Below are 24,061 nucleotides of genomic sequence, written 5' to 3' on the forward strand. Positions count from 1 at the left end.
TATTATAATTTAAATTTAGTATTTGACTTAATTATTTTAGTATATACATTAATATTGGATTTCTATCCTTTACAATATTTTTCATTCTCTAAATATAATTCGAAGGACTACAATTGATTTCACTAAAAATATTTCATTAAATTTGTTTTCATAGCCTTAATTATGTGTTTAAATTATTTTTTTCATTGATAAAGCAAATAAATAAAAAAGTAAGTCTTCATTTTATTTTTGTTAATAAATCATAGTTTGTACTGTTATTATAATTTCATATAAAGAATCACACTTCAATAAAAAAGACAACGGTACTTGTTACGTTTTTAAATTAGTTATAATATAATGTAGAAATCTCTAGAATATTAGAGATAACATATAACTTTATCTTAACAAGTTTTATCGTAGTATTGTAGTATCGTTTTATCAAGTAGTATCGTATATTATTAACAAACGTTTGATCGTAAAGTTCTGAAACAAAAAACAACAAGTTTTTTGACTGTCGAAATGGAGAGTTACGAAATTTTGAAGATAAGAAGAAGGCATCGATGGTGTCGTCATGTCGTGACTGATACGATACATGTCGTATTTGCACAACTGAATGTAGATATTGGGAAACTGAGAATTTCAATACGCTAACTAGTGACAGAAAATTAATCTGCTGAGAGTAAGTCGAATATCCACATGGTCACCAATGGTTAAATTTGACATGTACATACATTTGTGAAAAACGAATGTTTTTAAACTTGTTTTAATGCTTTTAAATTATTCAGTATAATAAGAATCATATAATTATTTAAGCAGTTACAAAAATTTACGTAATAGAATTTTCTCTTGGGAAAGATAAAAGTAAAATATATTGCTATATGCAAAGAAAAAATGTGATTATAGCGGGAGAGGCAGTATACATGACCTCGTGACTTCATACTCATACCACTGTAGACTGTAGACGTACAGATTGTAGATAAACGGAGGTGGGGGACAAATAATGGAACAGAATTCATCAATGAATGAAATTCATGTTAAACAGGGGGAGTTTCCTGATATAAACTTTGTACGAAGTAGATATTATGGTAGATAATTATGTAAGAAATGATTTTGTACTTCTGCTTTATTTATTAAAAAGATAAAGTAATGTGGGATAAACTTATCAAACGTTATGTTTGTGTAGCAAGTTATGAGGTAACTTTCTATGCTTAATACATGTATTTGAAGTTATAGTGAATTTTCTATTTGTCTAATATTCAATTATGGAACAAATTAATAATATTCTTCGCGATGATAATTTATATAAGGTATAATATAAATTGTTATTTGATTGATAAAATATTCAAAAATTGAGTGAGAACAAAGGAGTAAATTGTGCATATATGTATGTTTATTAGGATTATTTATTTTAAAAATATCTACTTACAGGCTGCTATACAAGCATTACATGGTTTACAAAGCAATAGTAATTATTTAAAATTAGTGACAAAAGATAGTTCACAAGCAAATGCTGTTCGTAACTTGCCTGATACAAAGAAATATTTAATCCGGTAATGATCTCCTTTTTATGTTGCATTAAATAAAAAATATGTATCTTAAACATCAAAACAATTTGCTAACGTAACTTTTACAGGTCTGGTATTACGCTTGAAAAATTAGATACTTTGTCAGTTATACATATAGCAGGTACAAAAGGAAAGGGTTCCACTTGCGCATATACAGAAGCTATTTTACGTGAACATGGTTTTAAAACAGGATTCTTTAGTTCTCCACATTTAGTTAATGCAAGAGAACGTATAAGAATAAGTGGGCAACCAATAAGCAAAATACAGTTTACTCAGAACTTTTGGAAAATATATAAGAAACTGGAAGATACAAAAGAACATGAATCTGATATGCCTACATATTTTAAATTTCTGACAATTCTCATGTTTAATACATTTTTAGATGAACATGTTGATGTTGCTATAATTGAAGTTGGAATTGGAGGTTTATATGATTGTACAAATATTATAAGAAATCCTGTATGTGTAGGCATAACTAGTTTAGGATTAGATCATACTTCTTTACTGGGAAATACTGTTGAAGACATAGCTTATCAAAAATCTGGAATTTTTAAATCAGGAACTGTTGCTTTTTCTGTTCCACAATTATCTCAAGCAATGCGTATATTGGAAGAACGAGCAATTGAAAGAAATTGTAAGTTACGTGTTATTCCATCTTTTGATGAATATAAGTGGGAAAATCTTTCACCTATTTTACAAATAAAAAATAAAGTTCAGCAACAAAATGCATCTATAGCTATTCAGATGGCTACTGAATGGCTACTGACTAGGAATAAAGTTGCATCTGTATCTATGGACAAGATCGCAATAGCATTGACCTCTTGTAAATGGCCAGGTCGAATGCAAATTTTAAGAAGTAGTATTGGCGATTTTTTTTTAGATGGTGCACATACCATTGAAAGTATTGAGTGCTGTATTTCATGGTTCAATGATACAAGTAGTGGAAGTAAAGGAAAAAAGGTTCTAATTTTTAATACATCTGGTACTCGAGATCCAATACAACTATTAATACCATTAAGATCTTTACATTTTTATAAAGCATACTTTGTACCAAATCTTGTAGGAATTAAAAGTTTAGACAATGAAATGAATAGCTCATCGACAGATGAACAAAAAATAAAATGTGAAATAAATTCTAAAATATGGGGAATGAATTCAGTAGTTGCAAATAATGTTCTTGAAGTTTTAGAAGATATAAAAAAGAACTTGGTACAAAAAAATAATTGTGAAAGGTATCAAATACTTGTTACAGGATCCTTACATTTAATAGGTGCAGTTCTTGCTATTTTAGATCCGAATTTGACAATGAATACAGAATTTTAATATGTATTTTAAAAATTTGGGATTATATGATATATTTACGAAATATATAATAATGTTTTTAAAAAAGAAAAAATGTAAAGAACATTCTTTTTATATAAACAATAGAATTATGTATTTAATAACTATATTAACAACTGTATCAATCCATAATAACACAGTAATGAGATATTGCATTGTTATTCTGATGATAATCGTAAAATACTTATTGATACTTTTTCTTAACAATTCTTTTGTACTTCAGTATAAATATATTTTTCACAAAACTATAAGTAATTGTAAAGTTATTTGTACATATAACAAGTTAGTGTTACATATGTTTATGGAGTGAACGACACAGAAAATACATGATGTTAAAATAAGAACTAGAGAAAATGCTTAAAATATTTTGGTATGATAATCTAATTCTGATTCTGCTTCCGTGTCAGACAAACTTAAGGAAACGCCAGTTCTTCGTCGCAGACGATTTTCGTCAGGACTCTGAAACGTATAAAAACAAGTTTTAGATGAGACGAAATATTGTATTTGATTAAGAAGCACCTATCTGACTTCTGCTAATATTTAGTACTTGGTATTATCTGAATCGTTGTTGACTAAATGATGAGATAAAATTTTAGAAGAGCTATTGCCTGAAAAGATTAGAGATCGATACCTGATCTAGAATACCAGCAGTGGGTTCAGAGGCATATCCTACTTCTTGTGCATCTTCTTCTAGATCTGCCTCGTATTCCTCTAATTCATCGGTATCAGAATCAATTTCCAAATCTACATATATACTTCCTCTGGAGACTTTACACACCATTTGAGCTAAGTCTGTGAAGGTATACGAAGATACTGTTTGCTGGTTTGCCGCTTGGTGTTTGGCTCGCAATGCACGGGCATTTTCCCTATCTGCATTAAAACGTGGTAAAACCCCAGCTTTCAATTGTACTTCAAAATAAGTTTTTCCTGTAAAAAGTATACTTCATATAATCTACTTATCTATAATATTTCTATAGAATGTAATATTTACCGTGTTGATATCCGACATCTTTAATCTCATCAAAATTAGCGAATTGAAGAGTTTTATATTTATCTATTGGTGGCCTAATATATTCGCAATAATCTGAGTTTTTAACTTCCTCCAGTTGCCGTACACAACTCACGTATGCTAATCTCGATTGTATGTCGGGTAAATTCGGAACTTTGACAGGCGTTGCGAAAGGATTCCATCGTTTCCACAATAACCACCAACCGGATAAAGAATCTCCATAATTTGTTAAATCCGTATCATCTTGTGATCCAACGTCAATGGCCAAAATATGATGCGCTCCTTGCCTCAACATTTCGTCAGCTTGAACAAAGAGATTATAAAGCCATATGCTGGAAATTGATTATGACGTATAAGTTATTACAGCTATGATATGATAAACAATACAGGTTTAAGATACCTGGCACGTTATTAACATAACACCCATCGACCAAAAGATGCCCGTCAAGAGGGTCGCAAATAGGAGGAAAGACCCCCGCAATGGTCATACTGGCTCGAATGTATCTCCATAGCAAACCTGAGTTGACTTAGCTATTCAGGATTTGACAAATGCATCTTTTATCAACGGGAGTGAGCTTTATATCATTTTCAAGATTATATTATGCTTTGAGTTACAATAAACCGTGTTCTGAGCTTATATCAATGAAAAAGATTAATATAATTTCATCTATTCATTGATACAAAGTTGCTTTTAATGTCCAGGTAATTTTATAAAATTAAAGAAGAAACTTATAAACGTTTTCATCTAAGAGCGTTTGTGCGTTCAACTCAAAGTATTTTATAGTATATATGTCAATAAATTTTATAGAGACACATAACGCAATTGTTTTGTATCATATAATAACAAAGTTAGACGCACTTTTTTAATGTAACGCTCAAATTACCTGGAAGGTTATTGACGTACCCGCCGTCGAGCAGGAGATGGCCGTCAACTGGGTCACACATGGGTGGCATATAACCAGACAAAGACATCGAAGCCCGAATGTACCGCCACAGCGATCCTAAACACGACGAATTAAGTTCTTAAATGTATGTTTGTATTTCTCTTTGAACTTCGTATATTCTTCTATAAAATACATGATTACTCCTAACGCAAGAATCGATAGCTTCAAAGCTGTTTGTTACCAGAATTCATAAAAAACATCTCAAACGAGAAATAAAGTTTGACATTTGTCAATAAACGATACATAACGGAGAGTACGTCATTACAGTGATTATCTAGAAAGCTCACTCCCGCTGTTCAAGCTTATTTCTACGCAATGCTCTACAGTAATGCTTATTTGAATTTAAAAAAATAGGTCTTTGAGTTAGAAATGTATTTATAAGTTCTCTATAAATTTCACCAAAACAGCGAGAGAGTTTCCAGTTAGTTAAATCCAAACCATTTAAATTTATACCTTAAATATATATCAAAGAAAACTGGAAACTGTCAGTGTTTTAATAAATGTTATACTACTTTCGTTTGTGTACAGACCGTGTGTATGAGTGCGCATACAAGAATCAGTGATGTCTGTGGTTATTGTAAAATATGGTAACCATAAATCTTCTATGTACGTATCACCAAATGTTGTTTGAATTGTGCTATTGAAGTCTTTTCCAGAAAACATGGATGTTACTGGATATGTTAAATCCATTATTTGTCTCCACCATTGTGTCATTTTCTATCAAAAAAAGTATATGTTCATATAAACAAAAAATAATAAATTTTATGATATGATATGATATGATTAATTTTATGACATTTACTTTAGACCATTCACGAGCTTTCTGGGTTGTTGTTGTTATATTTTTTTCCATACACCATAAAGCACCCATAAACGCTCCAATACTAACTCCACCAACCATGTCTATAGGTATACCGGCTTCGATAACTGCTTTAAGCATCCCTACATGGGCTGCACCTCTAGCACCTCCACCTCCAAGTACAAGCCCAACGGAAGTTCCAGTTAACCAGCGAGCAAGCCTACTGAAGTCACTATGTATGTTTGGCTCGGACATCAGAACTTTGGAATACAGCTCATTCTGAAAATTGAATTATTAACATGCTTCATATGTAATGAGACACTCGGTACTTTTCTTTATAGCTTACAATTCTATACTGAGATCTTCTTGTAAACATCCGTTTAGGACATTGAATGTGATGATGACTAGAAACCCAAGATCTCATATTCAACCACTGCACTGTATTGGTGGGTCGTTGTCCACTTTGTTCTTTATGCAAAAGTACTAATTCTTTTTGCGTTCTCATTACTAAACGTTCGACTTCACGTTCAGTTCTGCCTATGGATGGAGGTTTATCTCCTAAACCTACAATAAGAATACAGTCGGCTTGTCGAACACATCGTTGGGTCCACAACGTGTGCGTTGGATCACATTGGTATAATGAAATTCGGTGTTGATCCTCTTGCTGCGCAAGCCATGATGTTAAACGGTATTCATTTGCAGGTTCCATTATAGTGCTACCTAACGTCTATTAATTAAACAAAGATACAGGCATTTTGTATAATTTTATTACTTGTACTGGAATTAAAGTGATTTCTTTTTTATATTAACTGCTTACTTTTCGAACCACATCAGAAGTAAGGCGTAAACATGGCCCAATTGCACATAACGAGTGATAAAGTTCATACGTAAATGCTGTTAATGGGACATCGTCGGATACCGGGACTATTGCAACAGTTGAGAAATTTACTTGAGCTGGTCTTGCATCAACTGTTGCAGCGGCCCGTCTATAAATATATTCATATGTATAAAGGAAATTCAAATTACTACAAAAAAGGAATTGTATAAATAGTAAACAAAATATTATAGATATTTACTGTGTATCACTACTGCCATTCTTTGTGTGCGCTTGTTGCCAGGTGCCAAGTATACGATGTCCAAGTAAATTTATAAGTCTTGTAACTACTATTGGATAACGAAGTTTTATAACATTAAATAGTCCCTCCGGAAGTTTCGCTAATTCGGAATCTCGTACTGCCATTACTGTTGTTGATCGTGGTGTTTGTGTAACCATTTCTACAATACCAACAAGATCGCCTTTTCCATATTCTGCAACAAGTTCTTTTTTCCCATTCATATATGTGATTACCGACCGAAGTCGACCACTTAACACAATAAATGTTGAATCTGATTCATCTCCTTGTCGATACACTGCTCTTCCACTTTCAAGAAATAGCCAATCAAGTGCAAAATCAACCTTTTGAAGAAGATAGGATAAATTATCGGTATTAAGTAACAAGTGAAATAAATGGTACAATAGTTTTACCTGTCTTACGAAGGGACTAAGTCTTCGAACAACTGAATGAGCAACATGTAACACAACAGTTGGCTGTTCTCGCATAATAGCGAAAAATGTTGGTTTACTAAGAAGTGCTATGCGACTAGAATGCTTTGCTCTAATGGTATAAAAAGAAGGTTCTCCAGTCAATACAGCTAGACCACCAACAATCTCGCCTTGATGAGCGCTAAACATATGAACTTCTTGACCTACATCTCTACCTTCTGAAACGCGTTGACTGATTATTAACGAACCAGATACAACATAAACAAGCGCAACATCCTAGGGAAAAGGAATGTAAAATTCTATGAAAATATAGACGTTTATGAATAATGTATAGCAGTATTTAAAAAATGTTAACCTTATGAGATTCTTCCTTCATTAAGTATGTTCCAGCTGGTACTTCTCTGATTTGAACTTTGCCATCTTTGAGTATTGAATCATCTTCTAAGCCAAGTTCCCGAACAAATGCTTCTGTAGCCATTTGCACAAGCTGCGCTTCATCGAGTTGTTGTTGTATTGGTTCAGTAGTAGTAGACCTCTTTTTGCTTGGATGTGAATTTCCCGTGTGTATTACATCTGGTTGTGATACTTGTTGTGATGTTATAGGCGAAGAATTTGGCCAATGAGAATCACATTCTGGTACCATATCTGCTGTATTCTGACCTGATTGTGGACTTAAATTTTGATTTTTCCAATCAAGATTAGTTTTTGGCCTATTATGGAACGAATATTAATAACAATGCATTTTTTATTTCCTACAATTTTTTCATTAAACTTACCGTCGACCTATAACTATAGGTACACTTTGATGACTACTTGTAGAAATGTCGCGATGAAACACTTCATTTCTATCATTTTCTGATGAGACAGTTGCAGTTGTATTGGATTGATTTTCTGTATTTTGGGTAGAAAATGTTTCTTTAGTTCTTGATCTAACTGGAGATCCTGAAAATGGGCTTTGTTTCTTTTTGTGTGGTCCTTGATTGACTAATTCTGCAGATAATCCAAGATATTGATGTAAAGCAGTGAAAGTGACTCTTTGAAGACGGACCATAATGACCTGGATAACTCGAACAAATGCATCAGGATGATCTTGAAAAACCTACAAGGTTTAGGAATAATAATTTTAATTTATTTTAGTCTGTAACGTGTAACTTGAATTATACCTCTTGAAATGCACTCATTGGTAACTTGACTACAATAGAATCCTCCACAGTTCTGGCTGATACTGTTTTATAGGTACTTGTATGCCCAGTAAGTACATCCGTGAAGCTAAGAAGACTAGTTACTGATTCTCCAGTTTTTACTAGCTTTAGCGATATTTGAGAACCATCAGGTCCTGTGATATAAACATTAACTAAGCCTTGCTGTACGATAAATAAATTTTCATCTGGATCTCCAATTTTAAATAAAGTGCTCCCAGCTGGTAAATTCATAATTTCTGTATGCTTGCATAATTTAAGAAATACTGGTTTCTCAAAATGACCAAATACTCTGATACTTTGTAACATATATAAAGCATCGGGTGGTACTTTCTCTCCAGGACCTAAATCTTCTTCTAAATATTCGGCAGGTGGTTCTAAAACCTATGAAAATATTAAAAAAAAATATATAATAATAAATACGAAAATAGGAATTAAAATAAGAAATTTAAAATTCAAATACTTTTAGTTGTTGTGGCGCTGTCTCTTTTTTAAGTTGCAAAAGTCTTCGTGCAAATCTCATAACAGCCTTTCTTTTCTTTCCTTGTCCAGTTGCATGTACTTGTCCACTGATGGATTTCACTTTGCGCAACATTTTTCTTCCATAAAAGAGTACCTTGTCTCTTTTTCTGAATCTGGGCTTGCCTGTACCTACCCCAACAAATTCTTTCACTTCTGGGAGGAATTCTTTGTTTTTCCATTTTCGAAGAATAATTATAGATGCAGTCAATAAAATCACAAGAGTCGATATTATGAGTATAAACAGAGTTTTTGATATTTGGTATTCTGCAATTAACTGGCCAATCCATCTTGAAAATAAATAAGAACCTAGACTTTCATTACATTTATTGAATAGTTCTACCACCTATAAAAAATAATAGTAATTAATTAATAACTCATTTCATTTCATTTAATTTCATTCAATAATATTAATGATATTCAAACTGATTATTGCGGAAACACCTTTATATGAATGAATCTTATACGTCAACAAATGGATAAAAAAATTACAAAATTATGAACAAAATATAACAAATACAACCTCCATAGTGGGCATTCATTTCTTCCATCAGAATGTAGTAGAATGTTAAACAAAAACTGCGTCACAAATTCATAAGTGAAAGGCGACGGAAATGCAAGGTAGATGGATTAGAAACAATGTTCTTGCTCTGATATAAAAAATTACTTATCTACATTGAATTAATGACCTTTGATACTTCGCTCGAGTCATCCAGCGCCATTTTAGTCAATTTACAAGCTTGCAACTTATAAAGCTTGCAATTTCGCTTTTACATATTTTATATATTATGTGACATTTTATATTATTTATGTAATTACTATTATTAAATATTATAAAAGTCGAAACCGTTTTCATACGTATCTTCTGTTTTATTTATATTTCATATAATTTCCGTTCTTCTAAAATCAAAATATCGAAGTTAAAATTTAGTAATTTTGTATTTTTTACGTAGTATAAATTACAAATTAATTTCAGATATAAGGAAATAATATTTTTGTGCTAAATTATTAATTGATTGATTTATTTTTGATTTATTTTTCAGAATAGAGGGAATTAAGAAAGGAAAGATATAAAACGCTTAAGAAGCTGTTATTTTGTTATTAAAGCAATATATAAACCATTTATCGTGTAAACCTATCTAAAAAAAAAAAACAAACGAATAAATATATGCAGTAACAATTTTATTTCCTTAATTAGTAAACCAATTTTTAACAAACGTTGTTCAACGTTATGGCATTGTTATTATTCGTTGTATCAAAGAAGAATTTGAAATATACCCGCCAATATATATTTGACCAATGGTAAAATATTTCCCCACTTAACACTTATTTATATCGGAAAAGTTCGATAGAGTGCGCTACAGCAGAATTCTGGGCGGTTTTTGATGGACAGTTGGGTCCAGCCAGTCAGTGGTTACGGGCCGACATGTTGGAGGTATTTCAGTGATCGTGCGCGGTGGGTATAACGCGTGATTTTTCATGCGTTTTTTGTGCGTGTTCGATATATAAGAAGTGCTTTTTGGATTGCGACGCTACATGTGAAGTGTCGAGTGAGACCAAACCTGCTTGTGCCTGGTTTACCCAGCCCAGCAAACATGAGCTGGGGTACAGAACTCTGGGTAAGTCTACTTGAGACTGTTTCTTCTTCCACCTATCTATCTTTATCGTTTTTTCGTTCTTTTATGATATACTCATATACGACAACACCGAATAGTATACACGTTGAAGTGCATCGGATGCTGACCCGTTGTTTTCGCCAACGCGTAACAAGGATACCCCCCAAAACCAGTTCACGGTGGCAAACCACTCACGGGAGTTTTGCCTTTGCGGTTGCTAGCCGCGGGCGACGTTCTTCTCTCCTTTGGTATATCCCCTCCTTTCTCTGCGTACCCAACCCCGGGTCTACTCATCGCTGTGCTTCTTCGCTTCCTTTCTCATGAAATCTTCGATGACTACCGGTGCGGCGGTGTATGACAGTAACTTGTCATCTTACTACGATCTACGATACGAATTCCGTTACCCTAAAACAATACGTTTGGAGATTATTTTAAAGTATGTTAGCCTTCGTATAGTACTTTACTTCTTTTAGTATTATACGTTCATCATACATTATTTATTCCTGAAATAATATTCGTGATACGCTTTTGTAAAATATACAGTTTATTGAATTTTATATTGAATGTCTAGTTACAGCCCGAACTCTGAACTTTCAGCTACCTATAAACGTGGTATACTTTTATCTGTGTATGCGCGCGTGCGCGCGCGCTTGTGTGTGTGAACTTGTAGTGATTCTAGCAAGTACACCCGTTATTCACCGAAAATTAGTCATTTAAGTAGGATTTATAGAGCAACTAATAATTGCTTCAGGAGTTTATTTCGAAAATAGTCGTTCTTTATCAGTGTGATCTTACGTGCTTACTATTTTCTCCCGTACGTTTTCACAAAAGAATTCACGCGCATCTAAGCTTGTATGCATAGGACTGAGAATCATGCCACTCAGGTTCGTCATCTTCCTTACTTTCTGTTCTCTATAAATAATTCATTCACGCATTCCAAGCCGTCGTTTTTGTTCCCCGCGATCTCTCTTGCTCGTACAGGTTCGGTGATCGATGGATTTCTTGCTGCTCGGTCTTTGCCACTGAAAAAGATTAAAATACATATTTGATAAGTGTACAATTTATACACTGTGTTACCTCGTTACTCGCGTTAGTGTTATGTTGCAGTGAAGCTGCTAATATCAAACACATCTTTCGCATTACGAATATTCTTGAGTTATAAATCGATATTCAAGATTCACGGAAATGTCAATGTACATGCGCAAAGTAACGGTTATTTTGGATATACAATAGCGTGATCTAAGTGTGCAATACAGAAGACTATGAGTATTCAATAACCTTGCTTTCGAGGGTATAGTGTAAGGCACGGTGTGCAATCTGTAAGATTATCGCAACTATTGTTTCGATGCGCGATATATCGAGATTAGGTTAATCTGCGAACGTTTCGATATGAAAGCAGCATAGATTGATTCTATATGTCATTATGTATTACGATTCATTGACGTTCTGCTCATATTCCCTCATGAATCATGATACAGGACGCGTTCGTGTTTAACCGCTAACGGCTGCTCGTGAGCATATGTACACGTACGACACGGGCGTGCCTCGCCATGCTCTTGACAGAGAAAGGGAGAATACAGAGAGAGCTTTGCTTTGAAAATTTCCAGCTGAAATATCATTTCTGTCTATACAAATGTCTGTTTCATCTTTTTCGATGAGTTACGAGATCTTTGTCATCTCATACGGTATATTACTAACCAATAATATCAGTGAATTGACAAGGTACAAATTGTAGGTTATGATAATACTAGTCTTGATAATATTAATAATACTAGTTCAATCGTGCAAGTGGTCTTTCGCAGTGAATGAAATCGAGTAATCGTGGAGGACATTCAAAATATCGATAAGTCGCACTCGGCTTGTAGATTTTTCAAATTTGGTTTACGCAGACAGGATACGCAACGTGATAGCTATGTTTCTTCTGTGTTGTTGATTTAACGATAAAACTTTATTGTTTGAGAAATTTGTCGATCGATGAAGTTTCTCTCGCTTATACCTGCTCTGTCAAATATTTGCTCCAGTTAAAGGCGAGTCCTTGCTTTTAAAATCGATTTGAAGATGACTAATTGAGGTAATTATTTTCCAAGTTGCGTATGTATGCGTTTGTACAATGAGCGTAACGTGATCGTTTCTTTGATCGTGTTCGCGTCAAAGTGCAGTAAATGCAAGTCCTTATCGGTCTTGTAGGGAAAAACAATTAACCGCGTAACGACGATTTATTGCAAGAGAAACATGACCGTAATGTTCGTATATCGTATTCGTACCGATGCATGAAACGATTTTCTAGACAATGAATTTTCAAGAAGTATTCTAGAGAACGAAATAACGCTCTTAATTTTGAACAAATTCTGATCTCTTAGATAATTTAGGTAGCGTAGTATAATTTTGCGTTAAATTACCTAGATATAATGAAATTCAGCTATCTGTAGTTACGTAGTGAATCTCATAATGTGATCTAGCACGTATGTGCTTGTTTTTATTGCTTTTACATATTTGTCAACAAATACTGCAATTCTGTGAGTTTTTATTTCGTGTCGATAAGCCGTTCGCTATACCGATCTTGTTTTTAATCACTTCCAGATCTCGTGATTTGAAAAATGGACTTGATCTTTCTCTCTCGACATCAAGTTAATTTTAAGGTATAAACGTTAAGTTACAAACGTTGAAACGACGTGTTCCACTTAGAAAAAGACGTTATTTTATGTTATTCTATGCGATTATTGTACAAAAATTTCTGAAAGAATATCAAAGTATTTTCGATACACCTTCGAGTTAATTTACGATAGTAGCAGAGCAATGGAATTCACGAACAAATCAAGGAGAACAGGAGATCTGTCTCGAATTCTTCCTGATCACCTACGCGACTTCTTTGCATTGGGATCGTGGAAAATGGAAGTAAGACGATGTAGGCGGGAAAAGCACGAAGGTTACGAGCACTCGAGTTACTTTCTCCAGCACGACGAAATCAGGAATCGTTTTCTTGTACGTGTACTACAGGGGGATACCGCTCCTCCGCACTCTGAATTACAATCTCGCGGCGGAATGACGTAAGAAAATTGCCGCTGAATTCTCATTTCACCTCGATTTTCTTCGTTAATTTCACGAGCTGTCCAAATTTTCTAGGAACAAGCGGCAGTTTTAGCTTTTTCAATCTCATTTTGTTCGGTTTCGTAGTGATATAGGAGTTTTCTTGTCGATCATCGAGTAATAAGTAACAAAAGAATGAAATCTCGCGCGATTCCACGAGCCATCGGTTTCGAAGAACGAAAGCGACTTTATCCGTGTTCTCGATTTACTTATGAGCACAACTGACTCTTTCCTCGAGCCTATCGTGGGTCTGTTTCACGAAGAAACGCGTCGTTGTTTCCTTCTCTCCGATTGTCATCCAATGACGTCGGTTTTGCAAGGTGTACCGCTCGATGAGCTGTTTCCGTTGAGTAATAGTCGAATAAAAGCAGCTCTTTTTTTTTACTCGTTTCTGTAGAACCAACAATAAGAAATAAAACAGTCGTTGACGAAGTAGTAGAACGCTGAAGTTAGATGACTAAATTAATCGAAGGTCAGATAATATGATATTCTAGATCGACCAGCCAACGCCAGTTGTTTTATTTTTACATTTCCATTATTTTATTTGGTTACTTTGGATCTTCTAACTAGTGATATTCATTTCTGAAATTTTCTATTCGAAAGGCACATCTCACGACTTCGACGTTGTTCAAGTTCCCAGTTGGCAAGTTTCAGGTATCAACGAGTTTACCTCTCTCTCCATTTCTTCCGTTGGAAATCGTACAGGCAATTGGAAACGTAAATACCAGGCTCAACTTTGTATGCTAACCGATGATTTCATGGTACGACATTCTTCGCTCGTGTCTCAGACAGAGAGTAAGGTCAGGTGTGTTTCTCTGTTCGGAGTTGGAGTATCTAAAAAGGTACCAACTATCTCGGAGAGGATAGGCAGACGCTGAAGGGTGGTTACGTGTCTCGAGAATCGATATCGACCAGCGAAAAAGAACGGTCTTGCTGGGAAGGCGTTTTCAAAGGAGAACCCTGTAGGCAACGAAGGCGAAATTTTCGAGCGTTCAAGTGGTGCAAAAACTTCACAGACAATTTGTCAGCCAGCCGGCTAATTGAGCGTAAACCACTTAACAACGTGGAACGAAAAACTTGACCGATTAAATTTTACAGGTATTCTTCGTCGAATCTGTTGAAAATCGACCATCATTTTAATCTCGAGTTAAATTTTTGTGTCAAAATTGGCGCTTGAACCACTTCTTAGAAAACATATTTCTCGGATCTCGGAGATATTTGAGTTATTACGTGTGCTAGAATAACAAATCCAATTGCCATGATGCAGACTTTTCGTTTGTTTTGCGATTACCAGAAATATACAGATGTTTGTCGTGTAAAGTTCGTACTGGCTTTCATTGAAACAGAGTTACGCTCGTCGCATTACTTTTGTTATAATTATATATGATATATACACATTAGAAATTGCCAGTTCTAGTGCTAACTATTCAGAAGATACACGCTTTCCCACCCGATCGAATCTATTTTTCTAAAAGAAGAAAGATTCGTCGCAAGGACTTGCCCTCACGTACAAGCTAGTCGTTGAAAGTTCTCAATGGATCATTCGTAAATACGAACGAGATACACACAGTGTAAAGTAAGATTTATCGAAACGAATAAATCGATTGAAATCGTCTGGTACGAAATTATAGGACGAAATAACACGACGGTGTATAATCGCTTCTCCATAGTGTAATTGATAAACGAAATCATCTTTTCTTGGTACGTAACTTGCTGTTTCACTGGATATCGTTCTTATCTGGCTTGCCCTTATCGTTTACCTGTCGCGTTGTTCTTTTCCTACGAACTACGCTCCGTTATCTCTTCCCAACAGCGAGATTCCCGACATTTTTGTTACAATCTTTTTCTCTCAGCGCGTTCCAATGAACCTCGAGCTCCCTCTAACCGAGGAATCGAGACGATTATAAGTTCACCACGACTCGGTTTGCTCGTTTAAGAGGAGCATTCTCGAGAATAGAAACAGGGGCAACGATTTACACGCGGTATGATTGTTCTTCTTCGCGGTACTTATCGATGTGTATCTACAGGGAGCGTCATAGATATGCGTCGTTGAATTGTACTAGTGTTATCGAGATGCATAACAGCAGAGAATAATACGTGTATATGGAAGTTGAACTTCGTTAGGAGAGCCGAAACGATAACGTCGGCTACGATGTGTTTTCTTATATTTAACGTTCGATATATGCTTAATAACATGTTGATAAAAGTGTCGCAAGAGTAAACGAAGTAAAGTTCCATTAGTATATCGAGATTTTCAGATAACAGCCTAATTTATCGCAACGATCGTTTTCTGAGTCACTAAAACGGAATTTCATCGTAAAATGTTTCAAAATTATTTGTATTGTCAGTTCTTATCGCGAATTTGTCGAGCGTTTTGATTCAGATAATTAAAATCTTGGTAGAAATACCTGGAGAACGTTTGGAAAATTATTGGCGGCGAGCAGATAAGGAGAGTCGTTCGTTAAAGTGCAAAGTCACTCGGCGAGACTGCATGGTTGCTTTATGGTGTACAATGGAATCCATGAATTCGAAATTTCAAGCGGCGTCTGAGACTTGCGGTTCCCACGTCCCATGGACACAACCGGTAGCTAGCCTCGAGCATGGACGAAGGAAGATGTTTGCATGATTACACGCTTTGTGTCTCGCCCCGTGTTCAGGAATTCTCATAATACTCGGGACTCGAGAAATCGTTCTCTGTGAGTATTTTTCTGACCGCGATTATGCGCTCTTTACTTTAATTACATTCTATTATGCTGATAGAACTTATTAACTCAATTATCCAATAGACGCGCGTCTCAGGTGAAAGTTCGAATCGTTTGCAAGAACCTTCTTCCACGCACGAGCATAATACTTTGTTCTTAACTTTTCTCCATGCCATAATTAGGGATGCCCTTCAGTTGCTTCGTTCTTCTCTACTTTCTAACTCGTTTATATTCTTTAAACATTTTGCCACTGTTTTATTACATTCTCGCGTCGCTTCTTTCCACTCGCTACAGCCATTGGGTTCTTCGCCTCTGTCATATTTCCACTTGCTTCGCGGATATGTATATTCCAAGTATTCGAAGAATTCTTGAAATACCACCGCTCGGGATGTTTCCTTTTTCTCTGGTAACAGAAGCGTTCGCTGTGACATCTCCTCTAATGCGGTCTCTCTATCAATTTAATTACGTTACGATTGTAAATTCCATCGAGGAAGTATTCGAATTTCGCCGTTTACTTTCACTCGTCGAATCTTACGATCCGATTACAATTTGTAAGAAATTCCTGCTCGTTCTAAAGATCCTAAATATACTAAGACTCGTTCGTTTTTTACGAAAGAAGACCTCTTGTTCGTTCCGGTGCATGGCGTTCCTTGCGATCGCGCATCGCTCGTTATCCGATTCACCGGTTCTCTTCCATAGAATTTCGAATTAATATCGCGAGGAGGTTCAGGTTCGGCAGAGCCAGGCTCGAACGGGTCTCGCGAAGCTCACGAGAGGACCTGGTCGACGCAAAGGTGGGGAACGGTTCGCGGTGGCGAAGAAAAATCACCGGGATTCTGGCGGGACTGCTCGCTCTCAGGGAGGCGCTCCTTCTTCTTTCCTTAAGCAGCGTGTCCCTTTTGCAGCCGGTTTTCGCCGTGACGCTGCTATATGCCGAGAGTGCATTTCTTCTTTGCGGCAGAACACGCGTGCCGAGGTCGCTCAGCGAGACGCCGACCGGGGAACTTGCACTTGAATTTTTTCATTCTCGCCCCGAAAGTTCATCGTTTCTACCTCTGTGAATACTTTCTTTTCTATTCTCCTTCTTTATCTTTTCTTTCCTATTTTCTATCTATCTTCTTGTGGATCTTCTTGCGTTTTTCCAACATCGACCTTTTCTCCATTAAATGGACAACCAGTCGTACGAATTAATTAACTCCTTGCCAATCATTTAATAATTAATTTCAATTATTAAACACAGATTGTTTATTTAACAGACCGTTGCTGCAACGAGTAGCCAATGTTTACTGAAATTGCTATTCAAGGAACAGCGCAAGGGGTTGATCACGATGCGATGGAATTAAAGTGAAAAATTCAATCGTTGCGAGAAAATAAAACGAAAGGCGATAATTAAAGAGCGAAGACGTAAGAAAGGAAAAAAGAAAGTCGATCGCCTGTTCGGTCGATTCCTCGCCAAATATCTCTTGGCCGAGCCACGTATTTTTGCCCGCATGTATGAATGTTTCTTCGAGAGCCGGCACGTATATTCTGCGTGTGCGTGGACCGTGAGGCAAAGAAAGTGCTCACGAACTTGCCCCACCCACGCATTGCGCCAAATCTCTATAAATATACCGTAGAGGCGAGAGAGCACGTTTACGCGCACACGAATCGTGCAACATAGAATAGGAGAGAGAGAAGCTTTAAGTTGTTCGTGGGTGTGAGCTTCTAAAAACGATACTTGTTTCGTTTTTACGGTGTTTTCACGCTGACGAATTAAACGTCCATTCGATAGACTCTCGTATGGTGCGGCTACCTTATACGATTCGCCGAGCGGAGGCGAGTATGTTTCTTTATCTACTACTTCGTCGAAAGACAAATTTTTACGCGTCATCTTTTTCAGACATTAGCCCGAATTAATGGCGTTTCTTGAAGGTTCGTGTCGTTGTAACATACTTTGTCTTGTTTAATATGTATTTAACGAACAGACGACAATCTAATTGCCCGCCTAATCTATTTTGTGGCAGCAAGGGTTAGAAAGGTCTTCGTGGAGCAATCTGTCGGAGGAATTGTCATAATTCCTAGACTTTTTTTTCGATCTTTCGAAATCGCTTCCTGTTATTCGATCATTGACCCTTTTCTTTCTATCGGGCAATTGCCTGGATTTTGTTCCTCGCGGTAGTCGGTGTATCGGAAGTGAAACGCGGCGAGTCTGCTTCGTTACAGGTCCGCGCTCCACTTTGAGAATCGATAAGCTCTACTGGTCTCTAAATGAAATTCTACGACGAAGAAGGGCAAGGTTTTTCACATTAGCCAGTCGGAAGTGGACCGGAATTGTCGTTCTCTAGGTATATTCGAGACGCAGCGTATCGTAGAGAGAATCTCTCTATATACACGTTAAAGCTGACGTCGTACGGTCTCCTCCTCCATGGGTCGATCGATAAACGCAAAACCGAGTTGCGCCTTTTTGCGCCGCTGAGAAACAGACGGACTATTGTACTTTCGAGTACAATTCGCACCAATTCCGATTTCGCACCAATGACGCTTCGTGATTCGCCAGATTTATGTTTGAGAAGCTTGGTAGAAAAGTGGTACAGGTGTGTTCTTTATACGAATGTGCACTGCATAGATGAACTGCAAACTACACGTAAGATCCGCATCCATTTGAGGATCTTGTTATAAAGTTTCGAGATTTTATGAGTTCTCGTCATAATACATTTTAATGCGCGATCACTGTGATGTATATACTGCGCGTGTCCTAGAACGGATAGTGGTAGAGTTATATTAGTAAAGGTTTCCAAGATTCGCAAGCGTCTCTTTATCGATCTAATCTATTGTCCGAAAGAAATACGTAAAAGAATCACAGCTATTTCTCCGCACAGAAGCTCGTAATTGGGATATCGATTTTTAATTGCAAGTACGACGCGATTCTTATCGTGCAGCTGCGATTTATTAATTGTTCGTTCCCCGAGGCGTATGCATTTTCTCGAAACAGCGTCGCAACGACGTAGCGTAGATTCTTAGGATTTTCAGACACGTAAGAATATACATTGTTACCCGTCAGAGTTTCGTAACGGACTAATCGGAATACTTAGTTCGTCAATTGAGAAACCGGCATTCGTCGGATAACAACGAACTTGGTAGGAAGATCATATGCGATAATCCTAATTAGAATTATAAGGTAACACGCGAAAACTACAAGCCTCGTAGCCTTCGAATATGTTCACCTTCGGCTATGAAATTGCGGTATTCGAAGACATTGAACAGATGTATAGGTTCAACCTTCGCTTCGAGCTTCGATCGAGTTCGAAGACACGCAAGACACGATTCGTTCGATCTTCGCGAGGCGTGAACTTTAACATTTAACGTTTCAAGGATCTGAAACGACTTAGGCGGCGCAGATTCACGAAAATCGATGGTGAAGTGTGCCGAGATCGGATGTCACCTGGCATACTGTAGTCGTTCATGGTTGTGACCCTTTACACGGCTAGGATTTGACCGTTCGATTCCTTTCTCGTACGCCACGCAGTTTCGTAGCCCGTGTTTTGCCTCGTTATGCATGCACGTAACGCATTCTTGCGCAAGCAGAAGCAAACGTCCGATTTTCGATCGTAGCAGTGTCGTATAACGAGTGAGAATGTATATGCGTTTTGTATGCTCGATTCTTGTCGTCGGCTTGCCAAATCTTCGTTAGGGCATCCCCAATATGCGCGGCGCGAGTAGCATCAGTCAGGCTCGTGGAAAATTAGCTTCTAACTTTAGTGCACAATTATATCGTGCTGTGTCTTGTATACGGCGTGTAACGTGTTGGCTGGCAAATATGATGGAGCCAGCTACGATCGTCGAGAAGCCGGTTAGTTATTAAGTTCTTGCTTAATACCGTACGTGCGGTGAATTTGTCGCTTTTTTCTCGTCGATCGTGGTATAGCATAGCTTGAAAGTGAGGTAGGCTACAAGGTAAAACTGGAATGATAAATCTACGACGAAGTAAATCTTTAGCAGAACGAAAGTGTGTGGCGAGTTGATATTTATTTGAACGACGAGAGTGAATTAAAGTTATGAGAGAAATCAAAGACGCGTATTCTGTTACATATGCAACTTTATGAAAAAGAGAGTAGACTGCCCAAATGATAAAAAAGCCCACGCTTACTAGGCTTCTATCTAGTTCTAGTTGGATTCTGTTGCTTCAACGGTGTTCCATTTGCTTCCGCTTCTTTTGGTATATGACAAAATGTGCCTTGATACGCGTAATTTTGTGAATCCTACGATTGCGGGGATAGTTGGAGATACGTTTCTTTTTTATCTTTGTACTATTGATCGCGAAAGTCAAATTGCAGATAGAGTGAGTAATAATTACTCGATGTTTAATAACAGAGTTATATATTTTAAATAATGAATAACGTGTGGCTGTATAGAAAGTGTTGAAATCTTTGTTTTGTTTGTTATATCATGGGCTAGAGTCGATAAAAATCAGAATTTAGAAAATGAGCTTGTACAAATGGAACTTAATCTTGTGAAAATGTCGAAATTTATAGGAAACGAAAAAGTATCGTCCAGATAAATTGTTCAATTAATAGATTTTTCAACCTAAATGCTTAATAATGTTAAAGAAATACGTGGATCTTAGGACACACATTTTTACTCAAATTTTATTTTTAAATATATCACAAGCAACTAATGTTTTCTTTGTCTGTGTATTGGACGCGTGAGCAGCCCTCACGTTCGTCGTTTTTGGAACATTGAAAATCTCTACGCCCTGTACCCGAGTCATCTTATTTTCGAGGAATAGCTTTAAAGTCGCATCCGTATTCCCTCTATCTAATTTCCTCTCTTCCGCTTTGGAATTTCAGACTTTTTTCTGCGAGGAAAGGTAGAAGAAGGTTCAAACGAACATTTTCTCATTTACTATCACTTGCCAACAGATTGAACTTGCAGATAAAAAGGGTTTGGTTTGTACTGGTCGATGGCTGATCGGTTGGTACCGGTTGGTAATGATTGGATGGTCGGCTGTGAACGACAAACGCGTGGAAACGTTTCAGACTATGGCATATATAATATACGAAGAAAATTGTAAAACTGGCGCTGGTAATTACACTTATTAGGCTAGATATGGTATACATAGTAGAAAAGGAACATTGAATTACCCGAGAAATAAAATATCAATTAATTTTTAACACTTGGAATATGAAATATGGAAAAAGTTGTGTATGCAAATAAAAGTATGCCGGCTGGTGCTGCACGATTCTCCCCTACTACTATTTTTATTTTTTCTCAAATTCTTAGGGCTACCTTTGTTCAGAGATACTCCTGATGCTCTTCGGAGTCTCCGGTGGTCTTCGCTTCAGTGGTGGTGAAGCAGTTACAAATCATATCGGCTATCTGAAGACTCACAGGTGCTCGAGTCTCCTATGTGGTATAATATCATGTTGCTGCATTCAGTCCCTGGGACAGAACAAAACGGATAACATCGGATGAATCAGTGTTGTGCACGAATTGCATTGACTCGAGATAACAAGACCACGACCCCGTTGCCGGCGATGAAGCCGTGTTCAAGAGGAGAGAAGAGTTTCCAAGGGTCCTTGTTAAGACTTTCGAGAACATGGATTTCGTCCTCTCGAACAGGAAAATACTTAACGAGCAGTATGCCGCAAACATTTCGTTTACGCTCCATTCGACGAGAGCAAACGCTCTGTACTTCTTTAATTTTATTTAAATATCGTCGGGAGACCTCCGAGTTCTATAAGTATCAAAGCTGCCAGTAATTATGTACTTTGACGATTCTCGATGGATTTGTATTTAAATTTCGGTGGAGCATAATTATTTCACCCTCGTTGTCGATTCTCCCTTTTCCGTTTCCACCAAAAGCTGCAAAGGCCGCAGAAGCTTGATTATCTACGAGTATTAATACGCTTTTGATCAGACATGCTATCGCCGAGTACAAAATCCTGAAAATGCATTACTCATGCGATCAAAGTATAAATACTCGTTATCGAGAGAATACGTGCATAAATACGATACCAGAGCATCGGTTCTCTTATTTTCGTTCTTCTTATCTCTGATCTGTGCCTTTTCTAAATGCACAGCGGGATGTTCACGATTCATCGAAAGATCGCGCGTCAACTCGAAACGTATGGACGTGAAAAGCGTGCTCGTTTTTCCATTAAAATGGCCATGGCGATACGAGAACGTGTCCACTCCACGACAATACCGGTCATAGTTGAATAGAGAGGAAGAGAGAAAGAGAGAGAGAGAGAGAGAGGTAAACAAAGTAGAGAGTGGAAAAAAACAATGAGCCTGAATGACAGAGTGCGCGAGCGACTGCTCGTATTATCTGGAGAGGGAGAAAAAACAGTGCGAAGGTCTGCCGAGTCATTGACCGCGTCCAACGATAGTAACGAAATGTTCCGGTGATTCCGTGCTAATTAATTCGCGTTGCATAGTTACGATTGTACACGCTTCAAGTAGCCGCTGGCACTCGAGCTTGTGTCTAGCTTGAAAAGGCGTAGACGAGACACGTGGAACGTGTCGTCGCGTCGCGGCGTCGGTAGCATTGTCGCCGAAGGAAGAGAACTCTTAACCTGCTGCGGGGTTGGGTATGACCCCTTGGCTCGTCCACGCAGCCAGCCTTTTTCTTCAAAGAACAATTGAGCGCGCTTCTCTTCCGCTTCTTCGAATCCCTTTCCGTTTCAAGCGTTTTCCATCGCGAACTTTGTAACCCACGGGAACGACTATTGTCTTCGATCAGGGACCTTGTGAAATAGAATTACATATTCTATTTTCCGACCAGCGTGGTGCGGAAACGAGAAAGATAGTCAGTAGGCGACTAGTTCCAATCTAGATGACTGGCCTGGCTCGCGTGAGATATCAAAAACTGTAATGTATTATCGTTTTCATGGAATTGATCGAACGGTACTTGAAATCGCTTGCTCATTGAATTCGACCAGATTAACTTTATTTCCAAGGGTGTAAAGTACAAGTCCGATCTTTTATTTTTCTAGTCTGTCGATGTGAATTTTTAATAGATCCGAAAAGTACTGTACTATAAGATTCTTCATTGGATCGAATAGTTGAAGCTTGCTTGATATAAACATTTATAAATATAAACATTTCTCTGGAAGAAATTCAAACACGAAGGTTAGTCCGACACGCGACCTCGTTTATTTACGATATAACATCTTTTTTGCAGTAATTATAAACAAAGTTTATATAAAATACAAAACAACGAACATTTTCGAAGCTTCTTCGCCTTGAAAGACGGAAATACGCTCGATACTCCCAATGAAACGTTTCTGTTTTTGCGTAACGAAATGCAAGACGACTGCCAGATAGTATTAGTTGCAACGATCAATAAGCTCTGACGTCCTACGGTTACTTCTCTGTGAAGTGTTCCTTCTCTGTGAAGTGTTTACGCCGTTCGTGGTTACCGACTACGTCGAATGCCTATAAATAAACTACTTGGCACACCGGTCATTATACGGATTGCCGATAACTCTGTCTAAGACTGGCGAATAATCAGGAAATCGCGATACGCCTTAGGAATAATTTCAGGTACAGATAAACGGTGGCCTATTGGCACGATGTATCGCTCGACCCATTTTCCCCCGAGGATTAACGCGACGAACTGAACGCTCACGGGCTTCGTTTCGCTCTCAACAATGCAGATATTTCGTAGTTGGCGATCGCACGAGGTTTACCTTAATCGTCGAAGAAGATGAATGGACTTGGTCGTCGTGGGACTCAAGGTCTTTGACCTTAACCGCAGCAAGAAAAATATTAGCAAAC

At 37.2% G+C, this 24,061-nt stretch overlaps 3 protein-coding genes and 1 long non-coding RNA gene across 15 annotated transcripts in view; 3 read left to right on the forward strand and 1 right to left on the reverse strand.

Annotated features, from left to right (window-relative positions):
* Window positions 1–96: 96 nt before the first annotated feature.
* LOC126865280 (folylpolyglutamate synthase, mitochondrial) lies at window positions 97–3,136 on the forward strand. 3 transcript variants are annotated; one of them, XM_050617664.1, is made up of 4 exons: window positions 97–658; window positions 793–1,173; window positions 1,408–1,529; window positions 1,613–3,136. In XM_050617664.1, exons 2-4 carry the CDS (start codon window positions 1,126–1,128, stop codon window positions 2,865–2,867), a joined length of 1,425 nt encoding a protein of 474 aa, XP_050473621.1. In that variant the 5' UTR covers window positions 97–658; window positions 793–1,125; the 3' UTR covers window positions 2,868–3,136. The 3 variants fall into 3 exon arrangements, with proteins under 3 accessions (XP_050473621.1, XP_050473622.1, XP_050473623.1); XM_050617665.1 differs by having other exon boundaries at window positions 796–1,173; XM_050617666.1 differs by lacking the exon at window positions 97–658 and having other exon boundaries at window positions 1,138–1,286.
* On the reverse strand, window positions 2,980–9,721 carry LOC126865263 (neuropathy target esterase sws). 6 transcript variants are annotated; one of them, XM_050617605.1, is made up of 15 exons: window positions 9,588–9,719; window positions 8,843–9,244; window positions 8,344–8,763; window positions 7,957–8,279; window positions 7,536–7,890; window positions 7,163–7,456; window positions 6,714–7,093; window positions 6,455–6,623; window positions 5,984–6,364; window positions 5,641–5,916; window positions 5,369–5,555; window positions 4,295–4,411; window positions 3,877–4,197; window positions 3,517–3,812; window positions 2,980–3,344 (listed from the first exon to the last, which is right to left on the reverse strand). In XM_050617605.1, the coding sequence occupies exons 1-15, from the start codon at window positions 9,618–9,620 to the stop codon at window positions 3,243–3,245; spliced, it is 4,056 nt and encodes a 1,351-aa protein (XP_050473562.1). In that variant the 5' UTR covers window positions 9,621–9,719; the 3' UTR covers window positions 2,980–3,242. The 6 variants fall into 6 exon arrangements, 5 of the variants coding, with proteins under 5 accessions (XP_050473562.1, XP_050473564.1, XP_050473561.1 ...); XM_050617607.1 differs by lacking the exon at window positions 4,295–4,411 and adding an exon at window positions 4,779–4,895 and having other exon boundaries at window positions 7,536–7,851; window positions 9,588–9,716; XM_050617604.1 differs by lacking the exon at window positions 4,295–4,411 and adding an exon at window positions 4,779–4,895 and having other exon boundaries at window positions 9,588–9,716.
* Window positions 9,722–10,273: 552 nt separating this feature from the next.
* LOC126865270 (formin-binding protein 1-like) overlaps window positions 10,274–24,061 on the forward strand; it is a 31,751-nt gene continuing 17,963 nt past the window's right edge. For all 5 annotated transcript variants that reach the window (XM_050617631.1, XM_050617632.1, XM_050617633.1 and 2 more), the window contains exon 1: window positions 10,274–10,517. In XM_050617631.1, the coding sequence (XP_050473588.1) occupies window positions 10,494–10,517 (24 nt within the window). In that variant the 5' untranslated portion in view covers window positions 10,274–10,493. The remainder of the gene's footprint in view (window positions 10,518–24,061) is intronic.
* On the forward strand, window positions 20,032–22,084 carry LOC126865295 (uncharacterized). The gene is made up of 3 exons (XR_007689475.1): window positions 20,032–20,621; window positions 21,202–21,364; window positions 21,563–22,084. It is a non-coding gene; the product is annotated as an uncharacterized LOC126865295 (long non-coding RNA).

This window comes from Bombus huntii, chromosome 4 (assembly GCF_024542735.1).
Source record: "Bombus huntii isolate Logan2020A chromosome 4, iyBomHunt1.1, whole genome shotgun sequence".
NCBI lineage: Eukaryota > Metazoa > Arthropoda > Insecta > Hymenoptera > Apidae > Bombus > Bombus huntii.

Excerpts from the sequence above, each read along its gene's own strand:
- LOC126865280 (XM_050617664.1), top strand. The coding sequence starts at position 1,126 with ATGTGGGATAAACTTATCAAACGTTATGTTTGTGTAGCAAGTTATGAG. Across the intron at positions 1,174-1,407 it reads TTTGTGTAGCAAGTTATGAG|GCTGCTATACAAGCATTACA; the intron begins GTAACTTTCTAT and ends ATCTACTTACAG. Across the intron at positions 1,530-1,612 it reads ACAAAGAAATATTTAATCCG|GTCTGGTATTACGCTTGAAA; the intron begins GTAATGATCTCC and ends TAACTTTTACAG.
- LOC126865263 (XM_050617605.1), bottom strand. The coding sequence starts at position 9,620 with ATGGCGCTGGATGACTCGAGCGAAGTATCAAAG. Across the intron at positions 4,198-4,294 it reads TTATGTTAATAACGTGCCAG|CTGACGAAATGTTGAGGCAA; the intron begins GTATCTTAAACC and ends TCTTTGTTCAAG. Across the intron at positions 3,345-3,516 it reads CTGCTGGTATTCTAGATCAG|AGTCCTGACGAAAATCGTCT; the intron begins GTATCGATCTCT and ends TATACGTTTCAG.